The sequence below is a fragment of the Drosophila ananassae genome (assembly GCF_017639315.1).
Source record: "Drosophila ananassae strain 14024-0371.13 chromosome 4 unlocalized genomic scaffold, ASM1763931v2 tig00000071, whole genome shotgun sequence".
Taxonomy (NCBI): domain Eukaryota; kingdom Metazoa; phylum Arthropoda; class Insecta; order Diptera; family Drosophilidae; genus Drosophila; species Drosophila ananassae.
Genome location: NW_025319041.1, coordinates 2752277 through 2775368, shown reverse-complemented (window position 1 = coordinate 2775368; position 23092 = coordinate 2752277). Strand labels below are relative to the sequence as shown.

General features: G+C 40.4%; 1 protein-coding gene and 1 pseudogene across 6 annotated transcripts in view; one reads left to right on the top strand and one right to left on the bottom strand.

Moving 5' to 3' along the window:
* LOC6503310 (synaptotagmin-7) overlaps positions 1–23092 on the bottom strand; it is a 203735-nt gene that overhangs the window by 37808 nt on the left and 142835 nt on the right. For all 6 annotated transcript variants that reach the window (XR_006507919.1, XM_044717819.1, XM_001967487.4 and 3 more), the window contains 2 exons: positions 21618–21698; positions 21392–21560 (listed from right to left, as the gene is read on the bottom strand). Coding sequence is in view for 5 of the 6 variants with exons in the window: in XM_044717819.1 (XP_044573754.1) it covers positions 21392–21560; positions 21618–21698 (250 nt within the window). In the remaining variant the exon portion in view is untranslated. The remainder of the gene's footprint in view (positions 1–21391; positions 21561–21617; positions 21699–23092) is intronic.
* On the top strand, positions 10266–11224 carry LOC6503312 (annotated as a pseudogene).

The following is a 23092-nucleotide window of genomic DNA, read 5'->3' as shown; positions in this document are numbered from 1 at the left end:
GAAGAATCTATTCGAAAGACGGCTTTTTCTACAAAGCATGGTCATTTTGAGTACACCCGAATGCCATTTGGTTTAAAAAATGCACCCGCTACTTTTCAGCGATGTATGAATAACGTCTTGGGGGAACTTGTGTATAGGAATTGCTTGGTTTATTTGGACGATATAATAGTGTACTCAACGAGTCTCGAGGAACATATTGATTCTATAAGGAAAGTTTTTTCACGGTTGAGAAAAGCGAATTTAAAGTTGCAATTAGATAAGTGTGAGTTCATGAAGAAGGAAACTGACTTTCTGGGACATATTATCAGTGATCGAGGTATTAGGCCAAATCCCATGAAGCTCGAGGCAATTCAAAAATTTCCAATACCAACCAATGAGAAGGGAATAAAGTCATTTTTGGGGATGTATGGATTTAATAGAAAATTCATACCAGATTTTGCCACGATAGCAAAACCAATGACTAAACGACTTAAAAAGGGAAGTCAGATAAATAAAAATGACGAAGATTATAAAGAATCGTTTGAAAAGCTGAAAACATTAATATCAAATGATCCAATTTTGGCATATCCAGATTTTAACAGACCATTCTGTCTGACAGCTGACGCAAGCAATTTTGCGTTGGGTGCGGTGTTGTCGCAAGGGAAAAATCCAATCTGCTTTGCCAGCAGAACTTTGAATGAACACGAGATAAATTACGCTACCAACGAGAAAGAATTGTTGGCTATAGTGTGGGCAACAAAGTATTTTAGAAGTTACTTATTCGGCAGAAAATTTGAGATTTTGAGTGATCATAGACCGCTCATATGGTTGAATAATTTAAAAGAACCTAATAGTAAGATGCACAGATGGAAAATTAAATTAAACGAATTTGATTATGATATAAAATATGTACGAGGAAAAGACAATCACGTAGCAGACGCTTTATCTAGGGTAAGATAGGAAGAAAATAATGTTATAGAGAACGAAACGCAAGCAACAGTACATAGTGCTGAGGAGGACAGTGCAAATTGTATCGGGATTACGGAAAAGCCAATCAACGTATATAAAAGACAAGTAGAATTTGAAAAATCGGAAAATGAGGAAATTACGGTAAAGAGTTATTTTAAAAATGAGAAGATTCTTGTGAAATACAGAAAAATGACAAGCGAGAAAGCAAGGGAGTTTGTGATGGAATTGTTTGTCACTAAAAATACTACAGTTTATATTGCAGACGATGGGGATTTTTTGATTCTTCAAACGGCATATTCACAGATGGCTAATCCCAATACTGCAAGGGTATTCAGGTCAATGATAAGGTTGGAGAATGTGCAATCTTATTCGGAATTCAAGGAGATAATTCTTCAAAATCATCTGAGATTATTGCACATAGGAATCGAGAAGTCCACAAAGTTATTTAGAGTAAAATTTTATTACCCAGATTATCAAAAATTAATCCATAAAATTATAAATGAATGTGAGACTTGCAGTCTCAGTAAAACAGAAAATAGAAATACCAAACTTCCAATGAAAATTACACCAGAAGTAGAAGAAACAAGAGATAAATACGTAGTGGACATATACTCAGTTGAAGGAAAAGATTATTTGACATGCATAGATTTGTACTCAAAGTTTGCAACTGCAGAAATTATCAAGTCTAAGGATTGGCTTGAGGCCAAGAAGGCTATGATCAAGATTATGAATTACATGGGAAAACCCAGACTGTTAAAAGTTGATAAAGATAGCGCATTCACGAGCACAGCATTTGGAGAATGGTTAAAAACAGAGGGAATACCTTTAGAAATAACAACATCCAAAACAGGAGTCGCAGATATTGAAAGATTCCATGAGACATTAAATCAGAAAATTCTTATAATAAACACAGAAAATGAAATTGAAAAGAAACATTCCAAAATCGAAATTATTTTATACACATATAATCATAAAATTAAACATAACACAACTGGAGATACTCCAGCGAATTTGTTCATATATGCGGGAAGAGTTTCAGGGGATTGTCAAATGCATAAAGAACGTCAAATTAATAATATAAATGAGTTAGAAAGGATTTTGAGATAGACACGACATATAGAGTAGGACCCTTGCAAAAAAGTAAAGTTGATAATCCATTTAGGTTAACAGGTCAGGTAGAACAAGTTGACGAAGACCATTATGAAGAAAAACGTAGGCGAACAGGCCATAAAGATAAATATTATAAATCTAAATATAAAAAAAAGAAAAAACATAACAATAGTAAATATTTACAGGAAAATCCAGACTAGGATGCTTGACTATGTTGACATTGATTTGGGCATCAATGTCCAGAGGACAGGAATTGAGGATTTCACCAATAGATTCGAATGCGGGAATCTAATATTTATGGATCAGCCAATAGAGTTGGTTGAACAGTACGAACATCATTCAATGAAGGTGAATATGACTCGTGTAGAGGAAATACAGAGCTATTATAAGGGTAGAAAGCAGTTGCCGTCAGACACACCACAGATAGAATATTTAATACAAAAATTATCAAGAGAGATAAACGGAATCAGATTAGTTCATAGACAAAAGAGGGGACTTTTTAACATTGTAGGTGCTGCGTATAAGTATTTGTTTGGAACATTGACCGAGGAAGATAAAAGTGAAATATGTGAAGAAATTAAAGTCGTAAAGAGCAACATGGTTCAGGTTGTCGAATTGAATGAAATAATAAATATGATTAACCAATGCATAGATCGTATAAATTTGCAGAAGAAACAAAGTTTTACAGAAAAAGAGACAGGAATATATGCTTTTGGATTGTCACAGTTTGAGGAATACATAGAAGATGTTGAGATGAGTATGCAGATGGCTAGGCTGGGCATATTTAATCCAAAGCTTTTAAATTACAATAACTTGGCTGAGGTGTCGTATAGCAACATATTGCAAGTAAAGACATCTGTTTGGTTGAATGAAATAGAAAATACCATAATGATTGTAACGCATGTGCCTATGCGAATGAAAAAAAAAAATACATACAAAATCATACCTTATCCAGATAGTAATAAGATGATAGTAAATATCGAACCAAATACCTATTATAAAGAAAACAATAAATATTATAAGATGGGAAAAATTGAGACCCAAAATGAATGTATAATGGGTATCATAGAGCAAAAGAATGTTAAATGCTCAATGAAGTATACGGATGAGAACAGTTTTATTCAATATTTGCAACCAAATATAATCCTTACATGGAACCTTAGAAATAAGCCAATAAAAACTAATTTCATTAATCTTAAGCAGACCGAAATTAACGGTAATTTAATGATAGAAATTAACAATTGTAACATTCAAATAGATGATTTAATTATAAAAAGCGAAGAATACCAAATACCATTGAAACCATACATAACAACCAATAATATAAGTAAAATTGAGCATATTGACTATGTAAAGAGTAAACATTTTGCTAAAAAGATAACCGAATACTATTTGTATAAAACGGAAATGATCATAATTATCATAATATTCCTAATATTGTTGGTTTATTTGATTTTTAAATATAGGTCTTTACCACAAAGAATTATTTTATTTTATAAAAAAAAAAGAAAATACAGAACCACAACCAACAGCAGAAGAATTTGTTCCCATGTACCCAATTCTAAAATGAATTTTTGTTTTTCTCAACATTTTGTTTAACAATAAAAAACAAAAAAACATACTCTCCTAGAGTTCCATTTTGCCGGGAGGAGTGACATATTCACCCTTTCGTTTTATTATAAAAATAATTATTCTAAAAAATTTGTTTACATTTAAGTCATGCCAAGATTCGTTCCCACGATCAATATGTTGGCAAGCTAGAATGTAAGAAACCAAATAATTTTGTTTCGACAAGTTTGTCGCGTAAGCATTTTTGTTTTTATAATCTTGTTGCGACGGATTTGCCGCGTAAGCATTTTTACTTTAAGAACGGTCATGGCTGAGTTTGTCAGTGAATGCTGTTTTAGTTCTAAGCTTATTTTCGAACAATAAAGATTTAATAAAAATATCATTATATACTTTAAAGGGTTGGAGATGTCTCCTTTACTGCGTTGCATATTTTTGACCAGGCAAAACTGCCCGCCGTTTACGTTAAACAAAACTCCACACATATCTTAGGAGGGACATATCTAGGAGTACACCTTGAAGGAAGGCTCACATGGCGCCGGCACATTGAAGCCAAAAGAACACACCTAAAGCTAAAAGCCAGAAGCCTCCATTAGCCTCCATCAACGCACGATCTCCCTTTAGCCTCAGAATATAAAGTCCTTCTGTATAACTCGGTACTAAAACCTATATGGATGTATGGCTTCAAGTTATGGGGAAATGCCAGCAATATTGACATAGTAAAGCGAGCTCAGTCGCTTTGGTGAGAATAATCACCGCGCTACCGTGGTTCGTTCGTGGAACATTTTGCCAGTCAAAAAAGTGATCGCAGAACAAAAGGAAAAGTACTTTACTATTGTTGCACCCTAACCACCTGGCGAGACGTCTAACAAGGTTGAGCAACCAATAACTTACCCACCCACCGATCAACTTAAGGGACGCGCAACCAGAATGCGGTCTTAGTTTACTGTTAGTTAAATTTTAATGTTAAGATTCGTAAATTAATTGTTAGTCTCATAATTAATAGAAGATTTAATAAAAAAAGATTCAATTTGCAATAAAAAAAAGAGGTTTTGGATAAGTCACGAAAAGTGGTCAAATTATTACGGACACCGACATACAGGTGATACTTATTTTCTTCTTACACATAAGTCAATCTATTAGACACATTTTTTTCAATAGGTTTATAATACAAAATGAGTCTCGCTCACGTGTCCACACGTTGGTGTTCAAAATACCAAATTTTGAGCAAACTTTTAACAACTGACGACTTTATTGATAGACACCTCAAGTCCTTAACTAAATTAACAAAAAGATAACAAGGCGATTATATGTAGCATTTATTTGCACCCGCGGATTCACAGGGTATTTGTAAAAAACAAAAAGTATAATATTACAACAATAAGAGTGATTCTCAAAAGATTATTAGCACAAATTCTTAATTTGAAATGTAATGTAAAATTAAAAATATATATGATATATAAATATATATTACATTATAAACATAACACATTTTATATTTTTGGCGAATCAAATATCAGGGACTGGTTCATCAAAGCCAAAAGAAAAATTGAAAGAAAAACCAACGTGTCTAGCCAAAAATCTAGCAGCTCGCTTTTAAAAAATTGTTTAAACGATATTGAGGTTATTTCAGAAGACGAAGCCTAAGAGAATTAGCATTTCCAACACATTTAAAAAGGAGGTTCTGAAATCGACAATTACTACATAAAGCACGTTGTACATCAACATACTTATTTTATGAAATACTGAAATGAGCAGCAATTCCAAGTTTCATATTTATACCGATTAGCCATGGCGGTTCACTCTCTTGTTTTGACGCCTCTAAGAAGTACATACTTCCCTTTCCACTCTACAGTACCCACCTTCCATCCCGAAACACCATCTCACCCCGGACCGAACTAAAGTGTCACTCGACCCATGGTTAGTGTCAGCCTGGCTGGGGTCCTGGTATATAAATTATGCCCGTGGTGGCATCGTCACCCATCCAGCGATGTTGACTAGGCAGGGTCTAAAAGGAACCCACAAAAAAATCGGGGATTGCCGGCGGTAAGTAACCTACTACTGCCACCATGGCATCTTCCGGCCTAAGCGTCTTCTTCAGGTGCGGTTGAGGATAGTGAACATGACAAAAAGTAAATCGGCCAAGATTTCTGAGAAGTGGCTCTCTGAGAAAACCCACAGAAAACCAAAGCAAAGAGCCACGACCACAACCCAAAAGTGATCCATCCCATGATGTGTCAGAAAGACCTCCGGCAAATCGGCTGCGCACACTGCCGAATCGGTCCATTGCGGTGCTTGCGGTAAGACAAACTCTGCCCTTATCTATAAAGTTAATCCCTATGGCAAAATTCTAAGGGAAATCTGATAATGGTAGGAGGCAGACTTGACAAGTTTTGACATCCTGGCTAAGAAACCAAGCCTCCGCCCTATCTGTAAAGACGTGGGGTGATTCCAAGGTCATAGCCTGTGACAACGAACTCTTCGCAAACTCTGGCTTTGAAGGCCAGCTTGTTGGGCGAGTGGCTCAACATAGTCCATTTAATAGGATGCGACTCCAAAGCTCACCATCCTCAATGGACTAGCTCAAATACAAATGAACGCGATGTAAGAATTCACTCGATCCTGCAATAATGCCCTCAGAAGATCATTCCAAAGAACAAAGCCAAAGAATCGAAATGTGCCAACCTGGTGGTCAAAAGAGTTAGCAACCCTCCAGATGGCAAGCAGAATCCTGTTGTCGAGGCGAGGACGATGAAATGTCTGGGCCGACTAGCTATACATTGACTAGAAAACCTTATACTGGGCAATACACAGCTTCAAGCCCACAAATGAGCTGGACCTTAAAAATCATATCTGCATTGCCCTTTCAGACCAATCAGTTCATCACGCTTCCGGCTTAAGACCATAGAGAGAGTCATAATCCTCTATCTAAGATCAATTCTTAGCCATACCCAAATATCTTACACACAACACACTTACAAAAAGGGCCAATCTACCGAGACTGCCTTTTACGCACTCATCTCCAAAATAGAGAGAGTCATCTCTCATGAAAAATACGCCCTCGTGGCACACTGATAAATCTTAGGGTGACGTCAGTGACAGTGACGTCCGCACTAGGTTCATCTTGAGGAACATCATCTATAGGAACACCACTGGTCCTCTCCCCTCTATTATGGAACATAGCTGTCAACTCGAGTTACATAAGATAGAAGAGGAAAGTAAAAAACAGAATTACCCACCCCTCGTCCCCTCAAGGCAAAACAACCAATACTTTCCTTCTCCAACGGGGCCAATCATCCCCCATGGTAGTAATAGACAAAGAGCTTAACTCGAATCTAAACATAGAAGTAAGGTCAAGGAAAGTTACCTTTTCACCTTCAAAAAAAGCAATAGGCACAAAATCAGCATGCCTCCCTATATAGTAAGCTGGGTATAAGGCCATAGACAGACCTATACTATGGTATGGAGTACTAGTAAGGTGGCCAGTCCACAAAAAGAATAACATCCCCAGTTAGGAAAGATCCAGCGAGCAGCACCACTTTATATCTTGTTTCGGAATGGATTTCAAACAGACGTCATTTACACCTGTAGCATTAGATTAGATTAGTAGCATAATTAAATACTAAAGTCCAGAACAAATTAAAGTCTAGTCTAAGTTAGCATAGGGCGGAGGGGGAGCGAAATAAAAGTTCAGTTGCACTCTCTTGTGAACTCGCCCCGCTTCGCCGCAATAGATAAGCTGGTTTCTTTCTGGTTCTTTTTGGTTCAACTAGTAACAGTGACACAAAGAAGACATAGAAACCAAGAATAAAAATAAAAAGTGGCTCGCGACGGTAGGGCTGTGAACTTTGAGAAACATAAAACAATTTAAAGTTCGCGTCGCGAAACAACATTTATTGATTCAGCGCCTTTAGTGAAGGAGTCATCGTCATCCCCATGCCCTGCACCTGCATCGAGTGTACTAAAAATTGAAAGTCGAGAAAAGACAAATTAATATTCGTCTTGTGCTGGAATATTGCACCCTCCTTTCAATTCTTGGCGCATACTTACTTTAAAATAGTAGAGCTAAAGTGAATACTAAAGTTGTATATAAATTTCATTAAAATATTGCCAATATAAATGAATATAAATTAAATTCCAAAATCACTGTCGCCCCCTACCCCTCGTTCTCAATATTGTAAATATTTGCCAATAAAATAGATAAAGTGCAGCCAAAAAATTGTATTATATATTTGTGCATAAATAATTGGTACATACAAATAGATGAAGCGGTGAACTTATCGTTTTCGCTCCCTCCGTTATCCGTTGCTGTATGTATGCACGTATATGCATTTTTTCGCCTTTTGTTCAACGGCACTCCAAGTGACGCGATACCCTACAATTTGGTTCGGTATATTGTTTTCGATATCACTGGCGAACAAATATTTAAATACTCAGTGCCTCGAGTATCTATTTATTCGCCTATCAATTAATTAATTAATTATTGTTTTCGTTGGTTGAAAATTAATAATTTATTTTTTATTATAAAAAAATTAAAATTAAAATTTATTTAATTTTATTTACCTATTAAAATTTTATTTATTTATTAAAATTTAAATAATTTTTTAAATATCAAAATTGTTTTGAAGACGCTTCTTTTTAGAAAAGCAATAATTTTATAGAATGGAGAGTAATAAACCCAAAATTAATTTCACGACCCTTCATGATTTAAAAAGAAGATTAAATGTTAAAGTAAAAAGCATTCGCCGGTTAGACGAACGTTTGGAAGCTGGATCACTTCCTCTAAAAAAGACGGAGCTAGAATGCAGGCTTCAGGTTTTAGATGAGACAATTTCTAAAGCAAATGAGTTGAAAGACCAGATCGAGCAAATAGATGAATTAGATGATTTCGGAGCCGAGTTGGAAGAATTAGGAATAACTACCAAGGCAAGGATTATGTCCTTATGTAATGCCTTCAATTCAGCTTAATCCGGCTACTGTAATTTCTGCAGCCCCAACTCGAGCTCGACTTCCCAGTTTGGCATTGTCAAAATTCAGTGGAAATTATTCGGATTTCAAAAATTTCATAAGTCTTTTCGAGACATTAGTTGAAAAAGATGTGAACATTCCAGTTATCGAGAAATTTAATCATTTAATTTCTTGCCTCTCTGGTGATGCCTTAGGAACTATCAAGACATTCCAAGTCACCGAGAGTAATTACGACAAAACTATCGCTAGTCTAAAAAGAGTTTATGATAACGAATGTCTCATCTTTGCGAACCAAATATGTCAACTGTTCAGCCTTCCAAAAATTTCCCAGCCGCCTGCGTCGTCGTTGAGGGGTCTCATCGACACTGTGTCATCAATTTATGGATCACTATTATCCATAGGAGATGATACTAAAATTGCAAACTCAATGATTATTCATTTAGTTTTGAGTAGAGTGGATCCAGTGACCAAGCAAAAATGGGAAGAGTCACTGGATTATGAGGAATTGCCGCTGTGGTCCGATTTCGAAAAAATACTAAATCGTAGATACCAGCATCTGTCCGCTGAAGAGACTGGCAACTCAAAACAAGAAAAAACTGGGTTCAGCAAGCAACTGAATAGAACTTCGTTGGCTTGTTCTTCTTCCAACGCCAAACCAGCTTGCAGTTATTGTAACGCTAACAACCATTTTTTCGCCCAGTGCAGTCCGTTCGCTCGCCTTGCTGAAATGCAAAAGTTTGAGTTTGTTAAGTCAGCCTCCCTATGTTTGAATTGTCTGCGAAAAGGTCACACGGTAGCGAAGTGCAAATCGACCATGTGTCAAATCTGTGCAAGATTGCACCATAACCTTCTGCCCCGATTTACAGTGGCTGAAAATTACTTAGCGTTACCACCACCCACACAAAATCCTCCTTCAGTGTTAATGAATGATGGTCCTTCTACTTCACATGCTTTTCATGCGTCGTCTCTAGAAAGGGTTTTGTTAGCAACGTCGATGGTAAGCGTTCGAACAAAAAATGGTGAGCACATATTGGCCCGAGCATTACTTGACTCAGGGTCACAAATGAACTTCATTACTGAAGATCTTGCTCAACGCTTACAAATCCGTAGGGAGGAATCGTGCATCAACTTGCTTGAAATTGGTCAATCTAATTCACAAGTAAAGAAAAAGATAAACACCGTGGTGAATTCGAGAATCAATGGTAGCGAGTTTCCGTTCAACTTTTGGATTTAAATCCATTTCAGGCTATCCGTACCAAAGAACTTGTCCTTAGCAGACCCATATTTTTATAAACCTAAGCGGATAGATATGTTATGTTGATTGTAGCTGAGTCATTTTTCAAACTCTTATAAAATAAATTAACATAAGGTGGTTTGCATTAACCATAAAAATAAAAAAAACAAGAAAGGAAAGCTAACTTCGGGCGGAAGCGAAGTTTATATACCCTTGCAGTTGAGTCGCAGCCCGCTAGGTGGCGCCACGCATCTTATATTATTAGATATATAGCGGATCGCATATAGATGGCGATCCTTATGAAATTCGAATTTTCACCATGAAGTTTGGTATTTTTTTGTTCGCTTGGTTTTTATCAATCTGCCAGCCTTTAGCTGACGGTCTGCAGTCCGGAGGGCTTATCTGGATATTGATGAACCAGTATTCTTAATTCATCATCATGAACTACTCCTACACGGCGCTCTCACCTGCCCATGGCGGGACTGGAGGATTTGGCGGCGTGGACTATCAAAATCGCTGCTGCGGAAACAGGACCTGGTGCGTCAAGGACATTTGCGGTATCGTGTGCGTCATAATGACATGGCTCCTCATTCTGTTCGCCGAGTTGTAGTTATGCGGCTCATACTGCTGCCCAGCAACTACACAGTCTTCAGCACCATAAACATGGCTATATTCCAGACATTGGCCTTTTTGGCATTTGCCTCCCACATACGCACAATGCTATCGGACCCGGGTGCTGTGCCCCGTGGCAACGCCACCAAGGAGATGATTGAGCAGATGGGTTACCGGGAGGGACAAATGTTCTACAAGTGCCCCAAATGCTGCAGCATCAAACCGGACAGGGCATATCATTGCTCCGTCTGTCAGCGATGCATCCGAAAGATGGATCACCACTGCCCGTGGGTCAACAACTGCGTGGGCGAGAATAACCAGAAGTACTTTGTGCTCTTCACATTCTACACTGCCTCGATTTCAGTACACACGCTCTTCATGGTGCTTACCCATTTTGCAGAGTGTGTGAAGAACGACTTGCTCGCCGTACTCGCCGCCGGCCACCATTTTTCAGCTGCTCTTTCTCACCTTCGAGGGGCTTATGTTTGAAATTTTCACCATAATAATGCTGGCCACTCAGCTGACAGCAATACTGAACGATCAAACGGGAATCGAACAGCTGAAGAAGGAGGAGGCTCGGTGGGCCAAGAAATCGCGCCTCAAAAGTATATAGTCTGTGTTTGGACGCTTCTCCTTCGCCTGGTTTTCGCCCTTCACGGAACCCTCCTACCGGAAAAAGTTTAACCCACCTTTCTACTCGGTCTGAGATGGAATCAGAGTTCGTGCCCGATCCGATTTAACAATACGAGGAATCAAGACGTACAAGGGCAGCCAGCGGAGTTCTTTGCTTGTTGCGCCCATCCATGTGCAATATTGTATATTGCAAGCACTATTTTTCGATCAAATGTCGACTATAATTACTTAAGAGACCCGCAAAGGTAAAAAAAAAAAAAAAAAAAAACACCAAAGTTATGCCAATTTTGATCGTTCTATGGCAGCTATAGGATATAGTCAGCCGATCCTTATGAAATTTTGTACATAAGATATGTTGGTCAAATATAACATGTGTGGAAATATATATTCTTGATCAGGATCACCTCCTGAGTCGACATGAGCATGTCCGTCTGTCTGTTTCTACGCAAACTAGTCTCTCAGTTTTAAAGCTTTCGAGTTGAAACTTTACACATACCCTTCTTTCTGTTGCAGGCAGGACATAAGTCGGAACGGCCGGGATCGGTCGACTATATCCTATAGCTGCCATATAACTGATTGATCGGAAATGCCATAACTTCCTTGTTTTTCAAGTTAGAAGGATGGGAGTTTCAAGGGATTTCTCTTTGGGCAAAATAATTCGGTATGCCAAATTTCATTAGGATCGGCCAACTATATACGATCCACTATATATCTAATAATATAAGATGCGTGGCGCCACCTAGCGGACTGCGACTCAACTGCAAGGGTACATAAACTTCGGCTCCGCCTGAAGTTAGCTTTCCTCTCTTGTTTTTTTTCTCTGAGTGGTCAGAGGATAGCACGTGGCGGCATGTACCAACTAAACAGAACCCTGCAGATATCGTGTCAAGAGGTGGATACGTTACGGAGACGGTGGAATCGATCTGGTTTACAGGTCCATCATTTTTAACGGAGCCGGAAGATAAGTGGCCAACGAGTCCCCGTAACAGAAGTAACAGAAGCTAAATCCATTTGCCCATGAAGCTTCTCAGGCTGTGCTTGCCTTTTCGTTGTTGCGGGTCGGGGGCGACTAGCTAATGCTCTTATATTGTATGATGCCAAGTTTCCATTATTGTTGACAAAGCGCTCTCAATTTGTCCAGAGCTTTGTCAGATACTTGCAGGAGACGAATTTTCATGCGGGTCCACGAGCACTGGTGAGTCTATTGCGACAGCGTGTTTAGTAAACGCGCAGGAAATCTGAAGTCAGATATCGACCGATTAAATGCAAGCCTCATCTGATGACTCAAATCATGGGAGATTTACCCTTAGAGTCCGTGCACTCCGCCCATTCTCCATATGTGGCGTGGATTTCTGTGGCCCATTGAGACGACATTGAAAATTCGTGGTAGGCCACCCTAAAAGTCCTACATTGCGCTTTTTGTTTGTTTTGCGTCCAAGGCAGTTTGTTTAGAAGTAGTATCTGATTTATCAACTGACTCCTTTTTATTGTCATTTCAAAGGTTCGTTGGGCACCGAGGATGTCCGCAGATCGTGCACTGCGACAACGCGACGTATTTGCGTTCATACCGCTGCGGGCTCCGCACATGGGCGGACTATGGGAGGCAGGTGTCAAATCTGCAAAGCACCTACTCCTACGAGCGGTGGGCAGCGCGACGTTGACCGCAGATGAGCTGCAGACCGTCCTTGTTGGAGTCAAAGCCGTGATAAATTCGCGGCCCCTGGGCGCCCTCAGTTAGGACCCAAGCGACGGCGAGGCGTTGTCTCCCGGGCACTTGTTGACAGGCGGGCCGCTCATCGCCCCACCAGCACCGCGGACCCCGGACCAGCAGGGTCTAACGTGCTTGCGACGATGGCGGCTTGTCTCGTCAATCAAGCAAACGTTTTGGCAACGGTGGTCCCAGGAGTACGTCTTGGGCCTACAGGTGTGGTCGGGAGCAGGAGGACGTCAGGAAGGGCGATCTGGTCCTGGTCGCAGAATATCACCAGCCGCCCCACATTGGATCACCGCCACCGTCGAAGCACATGCCGGCGCGGACAGAAGGGTCAGGGTCGCCGTCGTGAGGACTAGCGCTGGAGCGATATTCAAGAGGGCGATCCATAAGCTGGCTAGGCTGCCGGTTGGGTGAAGCCGGATGGAGGCCTTCATCGGGGCCGGTGTAGCATAATTACATTAGTAGCATAATTAAATTCTGAAGTCGAGAATATATTGAAGTATAGTCTAAGTTAGCGAACGAAATTAAAGCTCAGGTGCGCTCTCTTGTTGCGACTTCGCCCTGCTTCTCCGCAATAGATAGGCTAGGCTTAATTTCTTTTCGGTTGAATAAAGCGAATTCTAACGTCTAGCCGAGTGCTTGTATTTTTCTTTCGTCGTTTTGGAAAGTTTATATTAAACAGCCACCTTTTGTTTTTAAAATAGTTGAGATAAACTAATCTCATTAAACAACACCGATTTCAGTAAATTCTTTGACTTTGTTCGATTCGCCCCTTTCCTCAAATGATTCACTTGTACTTATGTACGCTAATGATGTTAAGCTTTGTTTCCAGTATAGATTCACTATAGCCCAATCTTGACTTCAATCCGATTTGGATAAATTTCAAAATTGGTTGTTAGCAAATAATCTAAAGCTTAATGGATCTAAATGTAATTTTATCAAACTATCCGATCTTGATAAAAACTTTGTATATATCATTGGTGTGGATCTTTGTATCATGATTCTTGAGTGTGGATCATGTGTCTGGAGTCCTCAATACAGAGTTTAGAATCTGTAGAAAACAAAAGATCCTGATTTCACCTTCCTTTTTACCATAGTAGACTTTTATTAATCAACTTACTATCATTAACTAACCATAAAACGATGGTGGGTGTCGTGTTTCCATATAATCTTATTAATGGCAATATACAGTTGGCATAGAAACTTATGTTTTCTACTCCTTATCCATTGCAGTTCGAAATATGCCCAACATGATCCGTTTAGGGTAGTATGTTCGGACTACAATAGTCTGAACCACAATTTGTCGCTATGCTCTAATTACAACCTAAAATCCTTTATTCTAAACATCTTATCTGTGCAACACTCTTCCTGGTAATATCTTACTCTTTCCTACTCCACCCTTACTCTATCTCGGATCTATTCCCACCAGGGGGCTGAACGTATGCATTGGGAGTCGCGCGAAAAAAAGTGGCGCACTCCGATCCACTCCTAACGAAGCCCTAAACGCCATACTCAGCCGACCTGATCCAGGACTAAGCAGGCTTAGGCAGCGGCAATCAGGCTGATAGAAACTCCATCAATGGAGCCGTTTTATCACGGGACACTCCACCATTACTTCTCAACAGTACAGACTACTGGACTCTCAGAGAATATTCCCAAATTCCTTTCTCAACGGGAATGGGAAAATTAACTAGGCATCAGAGCCTCTTTTAGTTTACTTAATCACTACAGTGTTTTTCAAGCAGAGGTGATAACTTCACACAAGAGAATTAAAAATATACAGTGAAAGCCAAGCGACTTTTAAATTGATTAGCTTCATCACCAGCAACTCGAAAACTGTCATATAGATTGTCGGTTAAGGCAGCATTGATTAAATCACTAAAATGTAATACCTATAGTTTTTCTTATAGCAAGCCGACTCTTATCGGCCGTTCGGCTTCATCGGGCTTTATTTTTTGCATTAAGCTGGCGAGCTTTCGTTTAGTCTTTGTTCTAAGGCGGGCTCACTCTTGTCCATTCGTTTCATATGCGCCCATAAATAAACAATATTATAACGTTCTAAAAATAATTAATTTCGTGTTATTAAGTCATTGAAAAATATCAATGACCAAACATTGGTGACCCCGTCGTGATTTAATTAATAAAAATAACAATATCACGAACATAAAATAGAACCAGTGCTTAGAAATGGATCTAAACAGGATACACTATTATAGCTTCACAATTAACCTAAGCCTCAGTGTGGGGAAACTGTTAGAACTTTCGCACTCCTACGGAAAAGGGAATTAGATCCAGTTTACGGTATCACAAGCGACCGATTACGGTCGCTAAGTATGTTGCAGCCTCTCTAGGAGGAAACCGTCACCGTCTTAACCTAGATTAACCTAACCTAATCTGAAATCAAATTTTTAACTCACAGTTATCGGTGAATAGTAAATATTACTTAGATCCTATATAACTTTTGTCGTGCCTAGATGTTGGATGTTGCGGAACTCAGGAGCGATCTGCGCGCCAATTTCAACGATGGGCGAGGGAGGCACGATTCATCCTGGACCAGGAGATCATGCGGCGCTCCAGTTTGTTGCCGCCGAGTTCAACACTGCGTCGTTCGGCAGAACTTTCTTTGATGCCACGTAGCATAAGTGGAGTCTAAGTGCAAGTTGACTCGGATTCCTTGGATTCTATTCCAATTTTGGAGTCCATCGCCAGTTTTCTCGAGCAGACATGCTGGACTTTGGAGGGCATGGATTTACTGACGACATCATATGCCAAACCTTGCGGTAGGTCGACGTAGACCCATTCATCCAGGTAATTCTCCATTTGTGATTGCAAACTCTTCCGCATGCATGATCTGTGATGGCCATTCTTACATAATAAGCTCCTCTCCGCATCTAGCGACACTGTTTCTCGTTCAGCGTCTGATGCCGTCAATTCTTTCGTCGCTAAGGATCGTTTCGGTTATGTGGTGCTGCTAGCCACTGCCAATATTTTAGTCAGGAACCGCTCTGGAGTTCTACTGCCCTGCCGAGCGCTTCTCGATTCTGGCATGCAGGTAAATCTAGTCACTTCAAGGCTGGCAGCTGCAGCTGCGGAAGATAAGGTCTCCGGTGTCTGCTTCCGGTATAGATGACGCAGGGTTCTCTACGGATGGGTTTTCTGTGCAAGTCAGCTTGCAATCTCAATGCTGACTACTCGGCGATCGTAACCTCCAACATCACTGACCTTCAGCCCAATTTTGCTTTGGACAGCTCTTGGAAAATTCCCGCCAATGCAAAGCAACCGGATCCTCATTTTCACAAGCCTCAGTGAATGGATTTGCTGATTGGAGCTGGATTATTTTACGAGCTGCTTTGTGTGGGGAAAATTTATCTGTCTCTTGTATTGCTCTCAATCTAAAAAACTCGACTCGGTTGCGATGTTTGTGGAGGTAAAGGACATGACAATGATAAGACCCTCATGAGGATACAAGAGGATCCAACTGGGAGGATGGACTTGGCGATTGCCAGCGTCTACTCCTGCGAAGAGAATCAGTTGTCCCCGTTGATGCTGGGCGTTCTAAACGACCATAATTTCGGGGAGCGTTCACCTCCAAACGGAAATGATACAAGTGCTACAAGTGCCTGCTGCCTAAAAGTGCCGGAGCTACAAGTCGCCCGCTCTCGTGCATTCAATCGGCCACCTGCATCTGCCGTCATACGCTAGCGTTGTCTCGCGCACTCGCGGTATCTCTCAGTCGCTCCGCAGCATCAAGCGTTAAGCCGCGCTCCCGCGTCACTCACTTCTCACTTCTATTGGTCTTTAACCCTATGCACAGATCACATATGTATTTTGTATATCAACCAAATCAAGTTAGAAAAATAAAATGTGTTTATACATATAAATCTAACAGAGGTTGTTTTTATTAAAGCCTAGATTTTGAACATTAATTAAAGCTCTCGAAAACGCTCGGTAACTGAACAACTGTCATTTAACTGAAGGATGGCAAATCACATAACATTTAGGTTTTAAATAAAGAATCTAGAGACTTTTTTATTGGAATAATTTAAGAAATGATAATGATCTTAAGAAATTGTGTTTATAATGAACTTATCGTAAGGTTCGGCCAACTTTATCTGATATTTTCGATATACAACTCTAGTCATAATTATTTTCACAACACACAATTATTTGCACATCCCAACATCTTTTAGTTGTTATTTTTGTTGTTGTTGAACGATTTCACTGAAACAAATGTTATTGCGTAGCTTGATCCTCGCTGAAGGGACACAAAAAGAAATGGGAAAGATAGAGGTTTATAGTACAAATCTAAAAGCAAAAGAAAAAAAGCTTATCAGTTGTCAGAAGTATTTGCACACGTTTTCGGTGCGTCAAAATTATTTTCACAATTTCGTCATTAGTATTTGGTTTTCAGCGACAAGTGGCGGTTCGTTTGCTCTAATAAATTCAATTCGGTGAAAATTCAATAAAAATAATAATTTATCGTTTACATTTGTCTAAACAAAATGCCTAAATCAAGGGAGTTAACCCTTGAGCTCCGGGCTAAAGTTGTTACTTAGCTTAATGACGGTATTTCAGCAGCTGAAATCACTAAATTGTATAGAATTATGCGGAGAAATGTCTACTACTTAGTAAAAAAGATAAAAGAAGCTGGCACTTGAAAAAATAAGAAAAGATCAGGCCGAAAACCTATGTTGGACCAAAGACAATGCAGGCACTTACTGGGAGTTGTAGCGAGCAATCCAAGTGCAAGTCCAGTAAAAATTGCACAAGAATCAAAAAATACACTTGGTAAACAAATAAGTGATTCTACAATTCGTCGCAGGCTAAAAGAAGCTGATTTTAATACATATGTTGCCCGCAAAGTGATTGACATCACACCAACCAACCGAACAATACGTCTGCAATTTGCATTGGAATATATTAAGAAGCCTCTTGACTATTGGTTTAATGTTTTATGGACGGATGAGGCTGCATTTCAGTACCAAGGGTCCGACAGTCATCATTTTAGGCATTTGAAAAAAAACCAAAAGCATTTGGCAGCCCAGCCAATCAATAGGTTTGGTGGTGGCACAGTCATGTTCTGGGCATGCCTTCCTATTATGGATTCGGAGACCTCGTACCGATAGAAGGATATTTAAACCAGATCGGATACGTTCGAATCCTTAATGACCAAGGGTAGGATACCCACCAAATTTTTGAACGCCCTTAATCGGTCGGTTCTTCCTTGGCCCTTCAAAGCCCAGATCTAAATATCATCGAAAACGTTTGGGCTTTTTTAAAAAATCAAAGAACCATTGATAAAAATCGAAAACGCGACGGAGTCATGGCTCAAATTGACGAAATTTGGTCCGTTTGGTCCCTTGAATTTGCCCAAACTTTGGTTAGGTCAATACCTGTTGTGCTATTAATCGTTTTTAATAGCAGCCGAATAAATACACGCGTTTCAAATCAGAGCTCAATATATTTTATTGCGGGTTCAATTTAACCCTAATCTATGCGGCTCAAATCAACGCCAAATCACAACAAACCCAAAACCAAGAGCTTGCGCAGAAGCTCAACCAAAGCTCCCCAAAGCGCATACGCTACAAATAACAATAAAGCGCATGCGAAACTGGGAGACAAAACAGAGACGAAAACATGCTGATAACAACAGCTGCAGCTTAGCATTTTATGATTATTTTAAATGCACCTTTTGGTGGCTGCTTGGCCCAACATCCTCCCCCCATTGAAGGGTGGGCCTTCAATAACACTGTTGGAAGGGGCAGCAGTCACATCATTCCAGTGGGTATTCCTTGGGTTGTCTTTCCTAGCATAGAGCGACGACACATCCCGTGATAGTTCACCGCGTCCAGAAATCACCCAGCCAAATCGCGTATTCTGGGCAATGGGAAGCCCGTGACCTAATTGGATTTGACCAGCCGACAATAGGTCAAAGAATAAGCTGGCTCCAATCAACAGGTCCACTCGCTGCGTTTTGTAGAAGTTAGGGTCAGCTAGATCCAAATTGCCAGGAATCTTCCAGCGCGCAGCTTCTATGTCCTGGCTAGGTTGATAGTCCGTTATATGTGAAGCTACAACAGCCTCAATTTCCACTGAGTACGTGCTAAGGCGGGACTTCAAGCACACATTAACGGATGCTCCATCCGTATCAAACCCAGCGCCGCCGAAACCGGCCACCGTAGTGGAGCATTTGGAACGGCCAAGCTGAAGTTCATTCGCCAGCCGCGACGAGATGAGGTGCACTTGTGAGCCGGAATCCAATAAAACTCGGCAAGGCAAGAAGGCTCCAGATCGACCACGAACGAGTACATTGGCTGTTGGCAGGAGCACTAGCTCAGCATTGCGATCCTGGTTCATAACAGGGTTGATTGAGCGGGATGGGTGCGCAACAGGAACGGCACCGATGGGACGGGAGACTCGTGCGGGTGAAATCTGCCCGCGAGGGTGCAACAAAATATGGTGACGGTGATTGCACGTCGAGCAGCGGGAAGCTGAGCATCCGCGAGCGAGATGGCCATCCTCCAGACAAACAAAACAGCGAGCTAGACGCCGCACTTCGTCGTACCGTTCTTCAATTGTCAAAGCACTAAATTTTGAACAAGAAGGAAGCTCGTGCACCGAAATGCCACACAGGGCGCATAGAGCAGGACGGGCGTTAATAACCATGCACGAAGATCGGTTATTCCAAGATCTACCTCGGCCCACTTGGTTAGCTGGGGGAGACGCCGCCAAAGAAAACTCGACGCATTCAAGAGTCCGGCACCTTTGCTCCAAGAATCGTGCCATGGACTCCCAAGACGGAATGCTGTCGTTGCTTCCGGCGAGAGTGTCTTCCCACTTGGCCTTTGTGGCAGGATCCAACTTCTGCAGGATAATCTGGATAAGCAAGCATCCTTGGATCTCGGCAGCTGATCCGGAACTCAGAAGAGCCCGCATATGCCCATTGAACCGATCCGATAGCTCCCGCAAAGTAGTAACAGATCCTGGCTCGACCACACGAAGCTGCAGGATCTCATTAATGTGAGACTGAAATATTAAACGCCGATTACTAAAACGATTGCGCAATAGGTCAAGGGCCACATCGTAGTTCGCGTCATTAATTTCCAGAGCTCTCACCGTATCCAAGGCTGACTCGCGCTGGCATGAAATGAGCCACCGGAGCTTTTCCATTTTCGTTAGGTGAGGATGGCTGTCGATCGTGGTCTTAAAAAGGGCGCAGAAATCCGGCCACTCGGCATAGCCGCCGCTGAATGTTGGCATCGGCAACGGTGGCAAGGAGGGGGCTGGCTTGTATGGCATTGGCGATACGCTGGCACCGTCGAGAAGTGTGGAGTGGGCAGCGATTCTAATGGAGCGCTTGGCAACCTCCACCTGAATTTCCACTTCCACATCAGTCGCCAGCTGCGAGAATTTCCAATACAGATCACTCCCGATCTCGCTAAAACTAAGCTCCTCCAACTCTTCTTGAAGCGCGGTGAACCGCTCACGCAAACGCTTCTCCACCGACTCCAGCGCCATAATGGAAGAATCCTCAGTCCGCGCCGCAGCCTTCACCTTATGATGCAGCGCCTCCATTTCTTGGCAGGCCACCTCTGCTCTTTTCCGCAGCATCCTTTCCCGGTTTGCGGCAGCAGCTCCAATAATCTCAGCTCCAGACTCCATTCTTCAATTAAAATGCAACTTGTAGCAACAACAACAAGGCCGTTTTCTTGGCACTTTTAATGCTGATAACAATAATAAACCGGGATGAAATCACGTCGGGGTCACCAATGTTGTGCTATTAATCGTTTTTACCAGCAGCCGAATAAATACACGCGTTTCAAATCAGAGCTCAATATATTTTATTGCGGGTTCAATTTAACCCTAATCTATGCGGCTCCAATCAACGCCAAATCACAACAAACCCAAAACCAAGAGCTTGCGCAGAAGCTCAACCAAAGCTCCCCAAAGCGCATACGCTACAAATAACAATAAAGCGCATGCGAAACTGGGAGACAAAACAGAGACGAAAACATGCTGATAACAACAGGTGCAGCTTAGCATTTTATGATTATTTTAAATGCACCTTTTGGTGGCTGCTTGGCCCAACAATACCTAAAAGACTAAAAGCTGTCATTGATGCCAAAGGTGGTGTAACTAAATATTATTAATGTATTTTGATAAAATTAGGAAAATCTGTTGCTAAAATTAGATATTATATTAAGCTGAAATAAATCAAACTAACTTTTGTGAATATAATTTTTACGCACCGAAAACGCGTGCAAATACTTCTGACAACTGATAATCTTTTTTTCTTTTGCTTTTAGATTTTTCCTATGAACCTCTATTTTTCCCATTTCTTTTTGTGTCCCTTCAGCAAGGATCAAGCTACGCAATAACATTTGTTTCAGTGAAATCGTTCAACAACAACAAGAATAACAAATAAAAGAAGTTTGGATGTGCAAATAATTGTGTGTTGTGAAAATAATTATGACTAGGGTTGTATATAAAATTTTATATATGTGTTGTCATAAAACTGTCACTTAACTGAATGAGTAGAATTTCTTTTTATCATTATTTCAGAATGTATAATTTTTATCAATATTGGTTCCACCAAAGGCTTTTACCAGATTTTCCATTAATATCCTTAGCCTTGAGGTTTCTGGCTTTAATCAACGTCAGAGTCAAAATAGAATTAGAAGGATGATAACAAAGTGATGAAAGAAGTTCTCCACATTTATCCTTTGCAGGGGGCTTTAGGGCTTTCCAAAATGACTGCTTACCGGCAAAATCGACCTAAAAAATATTTAAAATATATTAAGCTAATTTGGTAATATTTATTAAATCAATCACCTGGCAGAGGGGTAAGAACACTTCTCCTATGGAGTCATCTCTTGAGAACCGATCGTAGTCAAAAACATGCAGGTGCAAAACCTGCAACAATAAACATAATATTTGAAAATCCATAATCCTAATATTATTCCATAATTTTCGAATCCTACAGTTTTTAGATGCGGCAGTTGACTACCACCGTTTTTCAATAATCTAGTTTATTTAAAAAAGTTAAAAAAGCAAAGTGGGTGTGTTTTTTATACCCTTGCAGAGGGTATTATAATTTTGGTCAAAAGTGTGCAACGCAGTGAAGGAGACATCTCCGACCCTATAAAGTATATATATTCTTGATCAGGATCACCTCCTGAGTCGATATAAGCATGTCCGTCTGTCCGTCGGTCCGTCTGTCCGTCTGTCTGTCGGTTTCTACGCAAACTAGTCTCTCAGTTTTAGAGCTATCGAGTTGAAACTTTGCACACATCCTTATTTTCCTTGCACGTTGTTTTTTAAGATAGAGGGTTGGGACTTTCCACACATGTTATATTTGACCAACATATCTTATGTAAAAAATTTCATAAGGATCGGCCGACTATATCCTATAGCTGTCATACAACGATCGGAATTGGCATAACTTTGGTTATAAGTTAGAAAGATGGGACTTGGTACAGATTCTATTTTGGACAAAATAATCTGATTTGCCAAATTTCATAAGGATCGGCCGACTATATACGATCTTCTATATATCTAATAATATAAGATGCGTGGCGCCACCTAGCGGACTGCGACTGAACTGCAAGGGTATATCAACTTCGGCTCCGCCCGAAGTTAGCTTTCCTTTCTTGTTTTTTAGTAAAAAATTCTTGCCAGGCCTCGATCCCATAGCGTTGCGTATTTAAATTGATGCTTTTCTTGTTTTATAGACGACCATCCTTCAAACTGCCTAAAAGCCAACTTTGATTCTGAGAAATCTTTTCAGTTCAAGACCGACTTGTTAACGCGAACACAAATTGTAAATTATGGCTGTGATAATTAAAGACGCGGTAAGGCGTACGCCTTTTCTGTCCATTTGTATGCTTCGAAACTAGACTACCTTCTATGTTTGGGTAATGGCCCAACCCGGCTCGTTTACCTTGGGCATTAGTTGCGCCAAGAATCACGGTTCCTTAAGCGCTTGCTTGAATCATCAAACATGACTCTAAGGCTGTTGGACTCTCTAAAGGTGGTCAACATTCTACTTCTTTTAAGAAAACTCTTCAACTTAATTGACGGACTCTTCAAAGGCGGTCCACCAACTAAAACTCTCAGTATCCCAAAATGACAGCTACGAGAATTTGGGTCGGATGAAATAATATTTTTTGAAAAAAAAGGGTTGCAACCAACTGCCAATAAAGTTTCCATCAATATTTTCAAATTTTTGAAAAATTTTCAAATTTCACTTTTTGCATTTTTGTACCCTTGCAGAGGTATTAAAATGTTGGTCAAAAGTGTGCAACGCG